At 43.6% G+C, this 14,039-nt stretch overlaps 1 protein-coding gene across 1 annotated transcript in view; it reads left to right on the top strand.

Moving 5' to 3' along the window:
* The window catches only part of GRK1 (G protein-coupled receptor kinase 1), a 539,002-nt gene that overhangs the window by 304,754 nt on the left and 220,209 nt on the right, over positions 1 to 14,039 (top strand). Inside the window, exon 5 of the mRNA XM_085620507.1 lies at positions 2,003 to 2,127. Within this exon, the coding sequence (XP_085476633.1) occupies positions 2,003 to 2,127 (125 nt within the window). The remainder of the gene's footprint in view (positions 1 to 2,002; positions 2,128 to 14,039) is intronic.

Here is a 14,039-nt window from a genome sequence, read left to right on the forward strand (position 1 = left end):
CTGCATTGTCAGCATTCCGTCCATCATTTGTTTGTTGTAACGCTTTTCGCCCTAAGTGGGATGGGTATTCCCAGACGTGGGACCCGTGCTCACTACGCCACTGGAGTCAAGCTATCCTGGCTGATGACGGCTGATAGCCAGAAACCGGTCCTAGGATGCTTGATTCCGGTCCAGTGAAGACATGGCTTGGCAGTTCGGGCTGGACTGTTCCCATGAGGCACAGGGTCAAGACTGATTTGCATATGGCCATGTCTAAACTGGGGTGGTGTAGTGGGCAAAAGAACGATGGATTTAACCCAGATCTCTTGACTGGGGGAGAATGTCTGCATTGTCAGCATTCCGTCCATCATTTGTTTGTTGTAACGCTTTTCGCCCTAAGTGGGATGGGTATTCCCAGACGTGGGACCCGTGCTCACTACGCCACTGGAGTCAAGCTATCCTGGCTGATGACGGCTGATAGCCAGAAACCGGTCCTAGGATGCTTGATTCCGGTCCAGTGAAGACATGGCTTGGCAGTTCGGGCTGGACTGTTCCCATGAGGCACAGGGTCAAGACTGATTTGCATATGGCCATGTCTAAACTGGGGTGGTGTAGTGGGCAAAAGAACGATGGATTTAACCCAGATCTCTTGACTGGGGGAGAATGTCTGCATTGTCAGCATTCCGTCCATCATTTGTTTGTTGTAACACAGACTGATTACAGCAGGTCTCGGAGAGACAGCTGTGCTGTCTAACTCGACTTAAAATGGAAGGTTTAGGTCTGGCGAAAGGGTAATTTTGCTAGGTCAAAATGGGCATTGAAAAACAATTGCGCTACAGACTGTATTGGCAGGCCTGAGACATGTTTTACAAGGCTTCTTTAGTGGGTGGCACAATGACTGCTGGAATCCACTGGTTCTGTTTATTTTACAGGCCCTATGTATATGTAGTAACATTTACTGTGTACATATATGTACATTAAATGCTCCAGTTAGGTATAAGCCAATTGTACCTTGTTTTAGGGAAAGAACACAAGCACTTTGCCACCAATTAACAGGAGAAAAGTGCACAGAAACCTAGAAGCTAACAAAACAAGTTCAGCAAAGGTAGGCAGTGGAAGGAAAAAAATCAGGGGTGACACTGCAGAAAGGGCCAGATCCAACAATCCTCCACTTATTCATGCCCAGGGTGGAAAGGGTTGTGGAAATCTTTCTGTATACCATCAAACATGAAACATTATTGGTGTGCACAAACTTCCCGGGACAATTCCATCCTGGAGCACCCATCCCTAGCCCAACCATGTGCTTAATGTGCTTAATGTTGGCCACTGGTTGTAGGTAGTTGGCACTGGGACTTATTTTTGAGGCCTGAGATTATTTTTTTCAGCAGACTTTGACCCCCAGCGGGAGGTAGAAAGGTAGAAAATGGAGAAAGAATGAGGGAGAAAAGGATAGGAAAAGAGAGACAAATGGAGAAAACCAGGGATGAAATAGAACCTGTAACAGTGTGATAAAGAGAGACGTGTAGGGTGGTGGATAAAAGAAGCATGCGGTTGAACCAAGGGTAGACATCCTTTGTATTGGTCACCCTCGTTATCAGGCAGCACCAGAGTGAGCTCTGAAGAAAAACTTTGAGGCTATGCGTTTATTAATATCTTTTACAAATTAAGCTCTGACCCGACTGCTGGGCGAAAGTTTATTCATGCATAAAAGTATGAGTGAGTAAATCTATGAGTGGAAATCAATATTTTGAGAGTCCAAAATAGGAATTTACACCCATAAATCAAGAACTATGTCCATGGCAATTGGACTTAGGTGCGCAAATGGCTTTGAGAATTGCGCCCAATCTATTTATTGAAAGCCCATCTCCAGCCCAAAATCACAGTTTGCGTCAAAGTAAAAACAATGCACTGCTTGTGAACGACCCCCCCAACTCCTTCTACTTTTACTGTTTACTCGACACGCCCTGGAATGCGTTTATTGGGTATACTTCAGTTGTAATTGTTTTTTTTAACCGTTTTGTAGGTTTCATGGCTCCAGAATTACTGCAAGGAGAAGAATATGACTTTTCAGTGGATTATTTCTCGCTTGGTGTTACACTGTATGAAATGATCGCAGCGAAGGGACCCTTCCGATCCCGAGGCGAAAAGGTAACAAAGTCTCTCTTCCTTGACTTGATGCAACCTGTCTGTCCTCACAGCTCCCCTTCTTGCCTGCTTCCCGCCCCCAGTTTCCTATGTATGTGCTTTGTGCCGCGCTTGATGCATATAGTCCACAACTCTTTCTTTGGGATAGGAGATAGGAAAAAGGAAGACTTTGTCATGTTAAATGGCAGTATGCAGCCACACCATTCCCTTATATCACCCCGTATTTATTACTTATGTAATTTTGAGGTCGTTTTCCATAAGCACTACAAACCTCCATGTGGCAGCGTCAGAGAGCTCTGAGCTAGTGGTACATACCGGTGGGACTCATGCTGACATTGATGAGGGAAACAGTCACTAGTCCAGCAGTGGGGCAACAAAACTTGAGGGGGGCCCCCTGCAAGATATGCTGAAGGGGCCCCTCATACTCACATCAGCAGGGGCTGAGGGGGCCCCCTTCACTATGGGTAAGCCTGACCCGCCCTGCACCACCGGGGCTGCGGGGGCCTTTGTTAAGCCCCTGTAGTCCAGCTAAAGGATCTAATATTCCGAGAGTAGCCCTCAGAGATTTGCAAACATGACACAAATGAAAGCATTGGAATGGGTAAAAGCAGTGAATTCTGGGAAATGGTTTGTAGAGATGGTGAGAACAGTGGTCAGGCTGCAAAAACACACACCAAGGAATAGAGACTACCCAGTGCCCCAGACCAACATTACTCCTTCCTTTATAAACAAAGGGGCGTATGTCCAAGAAACTGGGTGAACGCTGTGTTAACCCAAAACTGGTAACGCTGCGCTCCGACAGTTTAAAAATGCAGGGATGCGCCCTCTTCACAAGAATGCAGCGTACCCCTGCGTTACCCTGGCGCTAAAAAAGCTGCTAGGGCCAGCACCGGCACCCTAACGCCATTTTGCTGGGGTGCCTGCGCTGCTGGGGCAATTGTTTGTGTGCAGGAAGGTGCACCTTTCTGTACATAAACAATCTTTACAGGTGATTTGCTTTATCTATGTGTGCTGCAGAGACACATAGAAAGAGCAAAATACGAGGAGAAATAAAACATTTCTTCTCATATCGCCTGCTTAAGACCAGGTATTCCCTGGAGGTATTTTTAGTGCTGTCCCATACCTGGTATATATGGGGCAGTGTCAGAAAGCAATAGGTGTGGAACGCCCACTGCAACACCCATTGACGCCTCTTCCACACTAAGTGCTGTGTGAATAGGGGCATTATTTACAAGATGGTGTTAAGCCACGTTAGGTGGCTTAACCCGGTCTTGTAAAGAAGGAGAAGGAGTTAATGCCACCAAAACGTCAGAAAAAGTGCATTCTGGTGGTGTTAACTCCTTGTAAATATGCCCCACAATACCTTCTGCCTCTTGTCAGAACAACCTTTTAGAGATTTCTTTTTGCATGCATGTATTTATTTGTTCCAGTAATTTACCTAGCACACAATTCAAACTAGCGGTTGAAGTGGATTAAAAAGTATGGGAACTGGGATGCTGCGCACAATGAGGATGGGGTGAGTGGGTCTGGTCAATGGCGTGGCTAAAAAAACAATATATTCTGTAACCTTTTTTGGTCTTTCAAATTAAAAGCAAGTTGTATTAATCTGTGGGAAATATGCTAGTGTACATTATGAGACCTCTCTGAATTAATGCACTGCACCAGAGAGCCACATAATTGAATACTGGTTGGTGCAGTGGATAATAGTGACTTGTGTATGTTTAGTGCTGCAAGGTCCCAGTCTGTGACAGAAAGCATGTGAATATTTAAGTCATTAATTTAAACTTGCATTACATAAATTATAAGATAGGCTGCTACAAAATGCATCAAAAGGTTTCAAATAAAAAAGTGCTTCAAAATATAGATTCTAGTAACACCCAAACTGTATGTAGTGGAACTTTTTTATAACTGTCTTTTAAAAGCACACACTTCTTACCTTGTATATCCCTTACAATACCTCTCAAGAAGAATAAATGTGTGTCATGAAGAAGCTTCAAGTGATTCTGTTAATTAAAACGAATACTGGCTACCAAGCACCCTTTACATTTGCAGATCGACCAGTTGCACACATTTACATTGCTTTCAGGCAAACAGGCACTTGGCAAGAAGGCCAGTATTTCTGTCAGCTGAAACATTTCAACTCTCAGAACTAACCGTCCCGGTTTTCACAAAAAGTAGGGGAACTGTTTTTCTAAACTTAAAAAGGTTTGTGCATTTTGTGCCCCCTAGGCCCCCTCTACTTCCCCCTCTGATGTAAACCAAATTGGCCAAATATTCAGACTGTTAGTCCAATCAGGTTATAGGACACTCTGGCACTTGGTAGAAATCATTGATGCAGTGCCCAAAAGTACAACACACTGTAAAACAAGGCATTTGAACTGTGGCGATGGGGTGCTTAATTTGTAAAAGAATGAGTGGCGGTGCCCAAATCTCTGATCAGAAGCACCGCAGCTGGTGCTATTAAATGCTGGCACATTGAAATGCTAATCTTGATCCATCTTGTGCCTCTTTAACCCTTTCGATGCACATGACGGAGCGGTTCCGTCATGCGCATCGTTCGCGCTGTGCGTATGACGGAACCGCTCCGTCACGGCCCCGCCCACGCAACGAACCTTCAGCACGGCGCGGTAATCCGCGCCGCGCTGAAGGGGTTAATCCACTGCCAGGAGCACATGCCTCTTAATCTCACTCTTGCAGGTTCCTTCTTTCTGCCTTTGTGACGGATTTGACGTCCTTCTCTGTCTTTCAGACAGTGTCCCATCTGCCAAACTGTTAATAAGGCCCAGAGTGCGGTGCTTCCACACTATTCTGAATTTCATCCTATGGAATGAGGAACAACTGTGGAAATTGGTCTTTGCATACTTATTGGCATGGGTTTATCTCTCATTGTTGGCAGTTTTCCATGCATACATTTTTCAGTTTTTTCCTGGTGAAAAATGCTGGAGAGGAAATATTTGGCAGAGTGATAGTCCCACAAAGCTCGTATTCCTTATTCTTCCATAAACTCCTATTTAACGCTGAACCAGAATTAAAATAGATCTTGTAATAGAGTACTTAGAGTGGCGTTCCACGGAACCTGTTGGTACCTTATGTTCCTAGACGCCAGCTGCGTTCTCTGGGGCAACATCTGGTTGTGGTCCCTCGAGTGAACCGTCTCCCTGCTGGGCGGCGGTCTTTCCGTTGTTTGGCAGCCAAACTATGGAACTCCCTGCCCCTCCAGATCCGTAGTTTGGATAGCTTGCTGTCCTTCAGAAAAGCCATTAAAACACACCTCTTCCCCTTGGTTTAGCTGTCTTCTCTTCCCTATGTGTACTATTTTTTTGCGCCGACATGCCCAGTTCTTAGCCTCTATGTTTGTCTGCTGCCAGCGCCGGGACGCCTCTTCGCTGAGGCAGCTGCGCGCTATACAGGTCCAGTTAACATAACATAACATAACATAGTGGTCTGTGACACAGTTAGCTGGTATGTTCAGGTGGTGGATAAGGTTATACTTTAGTGAAAGGAAGGGGCATTGGCTACAGGACCCTGAAAAAGAAAAGTGGCCATTTGTGGGAGCGTATGGTGGATAGGTAAACACACAATGAAATCTGTCAGACCAAACAAAACCAGGCAAAGCTTAGGGTTTACTAAGGGCAAAGGGGTAGGAAAAGTATTTTCTCCTGGATAAGGAACCCTCACCCATTAGTGTGGCATGCTTCATCCTCTGGTCGCACCCTGGTGATGTTCATCGGTGGTAGACTCAACCTCTAGGGAGGGAGCTCTTGATATTGTACATCGCGAAAAAGGAGAGAGAGTAAAATTGCCTAGAGGAATAGACGTGCAATTGTTTATTTAGGACTTCTCGGGCAAGATTACAAACAATTCAGGTGGATGTTTTGGGATCTTAGAATTCACAATATCCATTCACAGTCAATAAGTTTTAGCTACCAACCTATGACGAAAGGCCAAACAGACTGACTGCAGGGAAATTACTTCAAGTCCATACCAATTATGGAATGTTGAAATGTCAGATTATACACGTTTTGCATTTAAGGGATCATTTTGACTACCCCCTACCTGCGACTCCAGGCGCCCAGCCAAATGAAACAACTTTGACTCACTTAAAGCATTACATGTTGTGCCAATTATCTCCAGAGCTGCCAATCTAAAAAAAACAATCTCACTGTGTGAGGAGGGTTGTGGCCTTGGATGGGGGCAGGGCCCCATGCCAAGAACTACCTTAGAGGCCCTTTTACCGCAAGGCTTGCTGAGGCTGGCAATGATATCCTAGAATGTTCTACCACCTCCCAATGGACATCTGCTTTCAAAAGCTTCCAAGGACCATTTTAAAATACACCCCTGCAGTGGTTTCCAGCTCATTTTCCCTGCCACCATGTTATATTGAGTCCTCATCGGTGTAGGGAGCCAATATCGCGTGACACACAATGGCACGATGTGAGCTGGCAGGTCTATATCTTACACCATAACTGTTTAAAATAAGACAGTGCCCTAAACCCAATAGTTAACCAGCTGTGAGAAAGGCCTTCTGTCGCCACATCTACCCACTCTTGGGGCCGATTCACAGAACTAATCTGAGATAAAATCCTAAACGTACTACTTTTGGTATTCACACAAGACATTTAGTAGTAGTAAAGTTAGGACTCCTAACTTTACTACTACTAAACTGAGACAAAATCCTAACTTTACGACTTTCGGTATTCACTAAAGGCATTTAGTAGTAGTAAAGTTAGGAGTCCTAAATTTACTCCTACTAAATGCCTTCTGTGAATACCAAAAGTAGTAAGTGTAGGATTGTATCTCAGTTTAGTAGTAGTAAAGTTAGGAGTCCCAACTTTACTACTACTAAATGCCTTCTGTGAATGCCAAAAGTAGTAAGTTTAGGATTTTATCTCAGATTAGTTCTGTGAATCGGCCCCCTTGTGTCGGAAGGAGGATTTGCCTAATTGTAAGGTGCTCTGGGGCGACACACTGGCCATGGAGACCTTCACTGAGATATTCCCTATGTCTTGTTAGAGGAAGGAATTGCTGCAGCTAGCAGGAGCAATGAATGTTGTGGCAAAGGAATGAGTTTCTTGGAGTGGTGGTAGGATGATGATGAAAGGAAGATAGCTGTATAGTGGCAATACTCTTTCGAATACAGGAGCATCAGGAACAATTTTGAAGAATGCTTGAGAGGTTTTGTGATTTCTTCCACAGGACCAAGATGAATTTATATAATTTCATATTCTTCTTGGCATTTATAGAGTTATCATTTGATTATTCCAAGGAAAGACCTCCAGTCTATTTAACCTTCTTTAAGCGATACTTCAAATAGGAGACAAATGTGATAACATGACAGTGACACAAGAAGATGTATTTTTGACATTTATGACTGAGCTCTATTCTCAGATTGATAACCCTGAGGCGTCCGCTATTGAACAATGTACAGCAGCAACGAAGTTGCTGCGCTTTACTGCGGAATAGAAGGAAGTGCTTGAGACTCCTATCACTGGGAATGAATTGTCAAAGGTAGACATAAATATGAATATTGGGTGCATTAAAAGTATGGATAGACTCCTTGCAGTATTCTATAAGAAATACGAACGGCTCCTACTAGACAAGATAAAGAAAATATAGCAAGAAGCAGTGGAGGTGAGGTGTCTCTCACTCATGATGAGAGAAGCCATGTTACTGTTTATTGGTTACAGTGGTTATTGTGGTACAGTGGTAGGCCATATGTTTTATTGATGCACATTGTCTTTTTTGTTTTTTTGTTAATCGAAATAAAGACATAAATAAACTGAGAAGCCATGTTAGTGGTCCTTCTGAAGACTGATATCAGGGTTTCTTACTGATCACTGCCAATTAACACTGATACTAAGATCCAAGCAAAATAAGAACAAATTGATTATTAAGGGTGGTCCATGGACTGATTCTCCTCGATCATTCGGGTTTTTTTGCTCAATAGACACACTATACTGAACCTGAGGAGAGTCATGCATGTAAACAGTATGTAGAAAGTTGTCTTAAAGTTATATGGTGTCTTCCTTAGATACAGAATAGGCCTATGAAATTGTGGTATGGCGATATGCATTGCTGGTTTTGGAGGCCTACAACTGTAATCCTTTGATGAGAACGTGGATATGATTATTGTACACTTGTCCTGCTGCCAGAGTGAAGACTAGAAACATAATATGCAAGTCGTGGACCTTAGAGCCTGGCACCTGCTAGGCTCCATTGTCCTCACTCTTTTTCGGTTTTGTAATGGAGCCGTGGGCTGCTAACCTGTGCAACGCATTGTCAGAATGCGTCATAAAAATTGGAGACACCACCCACCGGGTGTCATTATATGCTGATGATGCATCAGCTTTTCTTAAAGGATCAGAGCAATTGCCTCTGATACTGCTACACCAATTCCAAAGGTTTGCCTCGGTTTCGGGCCTTTTCACAAGCTTGTAGAAGTACAGGGTTTCCTAATGGGTGAAATGGTAAGAGACAACGAGGGAGGGAAGCAGGACCTAGGACTGTTGTGCCAATTAGAAAAACCCTAAATATCTGTGAGTTAATGTGGCCCATAGCGATCAGGAAGTCTTGGAATCTAACATAGGAAGATTGATGGAATGAATAAGAGGATCTGCAGCAATGTGGGCTAGATTGCAACTGTGATTAATGGCAAAGTGGCTCAGGTTAAGATGGTAGTGCAGCCCTGGTGGTTAAATGTGCTCTATGGGATGATGTTAAGTGTACCACAGAGGATTTTCCAGTACCTAAAAAGCCTTATTGCTACACTAATTTAGGTTGGATCGCAACCTAGGATTAAGTTAGCAACACTAAAATGACAATGTGTAAAGGGGTACTGGCACCAATATTATATGGGAGCCCATTTACAGTATCTAGCAATATGGAAGAAGGACAATCCTAACAGTGAGAAGTCCTCATTGGCACGGTGGAGTGAGCTGACTTGGGAACTCCCCACTTAATGATCTACATATGGTGTATCTCCCCTCGGGTACAAACTGGGGGAGATACACCATTTGGAGACCCCACTACTTTCCTCATGTCAGCACTCTACGGTCAGAGGCAGTGATTACTAGTTGGATACATGACTAGCCGCTTGATTCTGGAAGGGCTGTTCCTGTGCGATCACAGGGTCTTATTTACACGCCCCTTCCTCCGCCGGTACGTCAGACTTCCCCATATGAAAAGTGATGCACCAGCAGCTCAAGGAGCCTGTAAATAAATGTCCCACAGTTGGGGTATGTTGAAGACAATTACTGGTATGCTTACATTTGACCCATGTAGGCAGAATGACATGGTGGGTATTATCTCATCAGCCTCTAGTGTTTAGAGCATATGGGGAAATCTTGAATATGATGCAATGCTCTCATGTAATACCTATCCGGGTAAAACAGTTAGAGACTATGTCCTTGGACCAAAGGAAGGGGTTAGGACCGAATGGAAAGCATGCCTGTGAAAGACCTCGGATGGATTAAGAGAGGGTAAGAGCATGTACATGTGTTAAATTAGCAACAAGTAACCCAAGGATTAACTTAGTACAGCCTAAGATTCTACATAGGTTTTATAAGGCCCCTACACTAGTCACAGGATATATTGCTCCCGGGCTGTGAGTTGTAGCAGGGAATATGTGACCTTCAGACACGTTATGGTTATCCCAAATGATCAAAACTGTTGGGAAGAGGTGGTACAGATAATGCAAGGCTGATTGGCAAACTGTTTCATTTGCAAATTGCATAAGAAACCAAAGTAAAGGAAAATGAAAAGTAAATTCCTATCTTTGTGCCTGCAAGCAGGCAGACACAGTATTTGTTGAAACCTATAGGACCGTCAATAGATAGATAGCATAAAGATGTTTTGGAATGGTCAGTGGCAGAAGAGCTGCACCTAGTGAATGTGCGAACAGACCCGAAGACTGTGGAGCACCTCACTTTTTGGAGTGGGTTGACTCGCTCTACACTGCCAGATTCAGATGACTTGCCCCCCATAATTTCTTGGTACTAATACTATATTGAATATGACAAAAATAACATCTATAAAAATATATGGCACCTGTAAGACTGGTGAAGAATTTACAATATAAATGCTACTGCCAGCTGCGGCTGGCAGAGGTAAGTGTGGTGCGGCGGGGCAGGGCGTACTCTGTCAACTTCCCCACCTGCACCGCCCCACCGCCAAACTGCGCTTATCTGTGCTAGCAGCCAATGGCTACTACTCCGTATTTAGGTATGAATTAATGTTGGTGGTTACCTATGTAACTGTTGATATTGAAATACGTTCCTTTTTAAAAACTGATAAAAACAACTTTAAAAACCCATCTTCCTTAAACTGCTCTCAAAATATTTTTGCTTTTGTGCCAATGTGGGAGGAAGGAACTTGGAGGAAGGCACTGGCTATGAGGAGCTTTGAGAGCAGCTCCCCTTAAACCTTTGGCCGCTTTGGTTCAACCCCTTTCATTTATTGCTTGATCACAGTGTTATTTCACATCATGGGTCAGCCCACACAAACAATACCGCTTATCAAGCTTCCACCAATTGTATTGGTGCATTAGGTGTATGATTCCACCTGCGGAATGTTTGCATTGTAATGCATGGACTGTGACAATGGAAAGTCATTGTTATAATTACTCCCATCTTAATATTATTGTTACCATGCATACTCGAAAGGGTATGACAACATAGCTATCCGCTCCATACCCAGGCCTACTCAAATTAGAACCATGCCAAGTAGAAAAAACAATTGGCTGTCAATCACCTTTATGAGGAGCGTTTTATGAACCCTTCTTTGTAAAAGTGTGGTTTTTCAGTGCTTTCTCTCATGCACTGGAGGCATTACCGAAAGTTATTTTTTTGCAGGGCAGCAGCAGTGTGCCCAATGACATAAGGTTAAAGTGTCACCATCTTGGAATGGCAGCCAAGCTGCTCTTCCTATGATTTTCACCCTGCTCCCTTTGTCTGTCTTGTCTCGCTCCGACTCGTTTCTCTCACTCTTTCCCTTTTCCCCCTGTTTGTGACTGATCATAAATGAGAGGGTTATCCTGAAATGTGACATTACCATTTCAAGATGGCCCCTACATTCTGAGGGTTCAGTGTTGAGAGGAAGCCAAACTCATCCTGAGATCCGATGTTGTTAGCCTGACAGAGACCCATGGAGTCAACAGTATTTCCCGGCATGTACCAGGGCCCACTTGAGCTGAGTTGGCGACTAATGACTGGTGGTACCATACATTGCATATCCCACATCCTTGCCAGGGATTCTTGCCTTTTGATTAGCCAGCAAGGATGGGAGCATAATGCTTCCCTGGCCCTCACCATTGGCTTTTACCTCACACCCAGCAGGGATATCTTGTCTTCCTGATTGCCAGCGAGGGGTGAGAGCCTGACTGACTCCCACCCTCGGCACTAAACTGGTCAAATACCAAGCACATTTATGTGGGTGTAACCCTGCTAGTGGCCGGTGCGACCCCTGCCCCCTACCACTGGCCTAGCCTGAAGCCAAGTGCCACACTACGGACCCCAGCGAGCCTGGGTACCGCAAACATTGACATATCGCAACAGATACGCATCCCAGCTGCTGCAATCACCAGATAACAGCAGCTGATGGAGCAAATAATGGCAAGGAGATCCTTGCATATATGAAAATCTGAAAGTTAGGGATGAAGGTCAGGCAACTATGCAAGACTGCTCAGGAGGTTTGTAGTACTAGCTTCAAAGTAAGGTATTGCTTTCCTCATATTACAGAAATGTGTATATAAATGTAAATAAATGAAAGGTGATTATAACAACATCCGAATAGACTTTCTTTGGGGGGTGGTTACGCCCCCTTGTTGTCATAAATTCTAGAATGGCATTTTATAATGGTTCTTATAGGAAGAACTGTTCCACGAGAATGTGTTTGGATCAATTATATGATTATGGGCCTCATTAGAGCTAGGCGGATAGGTTACTCCATCACAGATGTCACAGATATCCTGCCCACCGTATTACTGTTGCCATTGAATATAATGCACTTATAATACGGCCTACAGGATATCCGTCATGTTTATGATGGAGTAGCCCATCTGCTGAACTCTAAATCAGGCCCTATGTCCTTTAATTCTTAGGGCTGGCCTCCAGGAATGGCTCAAGGGAGTTTTGATAAATGCTATTGATCCCCACTGACACTGCACACCTGATACTGGACCAAAGGATTAAGGGCCAGATGTATTAAGCGTTTTACCGTTTGCAAATGGGCCAATTCGAAGAAAAAAAGCCTATTGGGATGAATCAACTCAAAAGGCATTCGCAAAATAGGGAAACGGAATTTTTGCAATTATCTATTTTGCAAATGCATCTAAGGAAACGCAATATGCGATCCCTTAAATGCAATGCAGGAAGCAAAATAAAATTGCGACCTGGCTTTAAGGAATCGCAAACTACAACCAATTTCTAGTTGGTGGTAATTCGCAAATTCCAAGAAAAATTCACTTTTTTGCATTTTTCTTGGTGCCATGTGGCGTACATACATGCCCTTAGGGCGTGTATGTGCGCCACATGTGCACACATGCATATTTCAGGGCTGCAACAGGGTGTCCATTTCACACCATTGTACCCTTGAAATTGCATGCGCAATTTGCGAGTACCTATTGGGTTCTCGCAAATTGCGCATGCAATTCTCAAGAGTTGCAAATAAGGAATGTGTTGGAATCGCAATTTTATTTGCGAAACCTACATGCATTGCATTTTGCAAGTCCATAATAGCGAATCGTTAAAATTCGCTATTAAGGACTCGCAAAATACAATGTTGATACATCTGGCCCTAAATCTATGTTTCCACCCTCATACTGTTACCAGGACTTTTATTGAGTTCAGATAGATGATGCAAAACAAATGCATTTTACAGGAGGACTAAGGCAGGCTAAACCCTTCCTTTGTTAAGAAAGCCTAGCCACCATTTAATGCAAACCACACAAGCGGCTGGGCCTCTATATAATGATGAGAACAGGAGATAATCTGCACTAATGCTGCTCTCAACTAATTTTGAGGATTTATGTGGGTGGAGCTACCAAAACATTCCATCTCCTACTATCTTGGAAGCTGCATGCAGGACCCACCTCCTGATTTAGAGGTGGGTTTAGTTAGCTAGCAGGGGTGCGAGGCAAGTTACCAACATTCCACATCAGGGCTAAGGTGCCCTCTATCCTCCTCTTCACTGTGCTTGAGATACCTCAAGAACCCTGCCCCTCTACTCCAACAACCTTCCATACATGTACCATCCAGGGTGGGGAAGTGTGCAACAAGGGATGTTAGGACGGGTTTCCTCAGATTTTTGTGGCAGCAGCAAATACCTTGCCAAAGTATTGCTTCACCCAGGTTGGTCATCTAAATAGAGATTCAACTGTATTAATGAAAATCTATCCAATCTACAAACATTGAAAGCCTTTCCATTTTTATTTTTATATTTATGTGTTAGAAATATTCAGATTATGCACTTTGTGTCCTTGTTGCTTAGCCAAAACATTCTTGGACCAAAATACAAAGTATTCCTTGCTGCTTTTTATGCGAGTATTTCATTTACAAATAATTAAGCATAAAATGTGCAACACATGTATACATATTCCTCCTATAAACGTCCTGCAAGCTCCAGATTTGTAAAATACAATTACCCAGTTAATATCTCAACATAATTAATACCTAGGTACATTTTATGTACCCCGCCAGCAAATGTTTCACAAAATCAGACAGATTAATGATTTATGTAATCCCGAGAGAGCAGATACACATGCCACCATTGGAAATCTGGCTAAACAAGGAGTCGTAGAAGTGATTCATTGCACCAAATGGCTTTAACCAATAGTTTTGACTCCGAAGAGTGGAGGTAAAGATATACGCTTATGCATAGAGACTTGAATTCTAACATATGGGTAGATTGGTATCCCTGCC

The sequence above is a fragment of the Triturus cristatus genome, chromosome 8 (assembly GCF_964204655.1).
Source record: "Triturus cristatus chromosome 8, aTriCri1.1, whole genome shotgun sequence".
In the NCBI taxonomy this organism is placed as follows: Eukaryota; Metazoa; Chordata; class Amphibia; order Caudata; family Salamandridae; genus Triturus; species Triturus cristatus.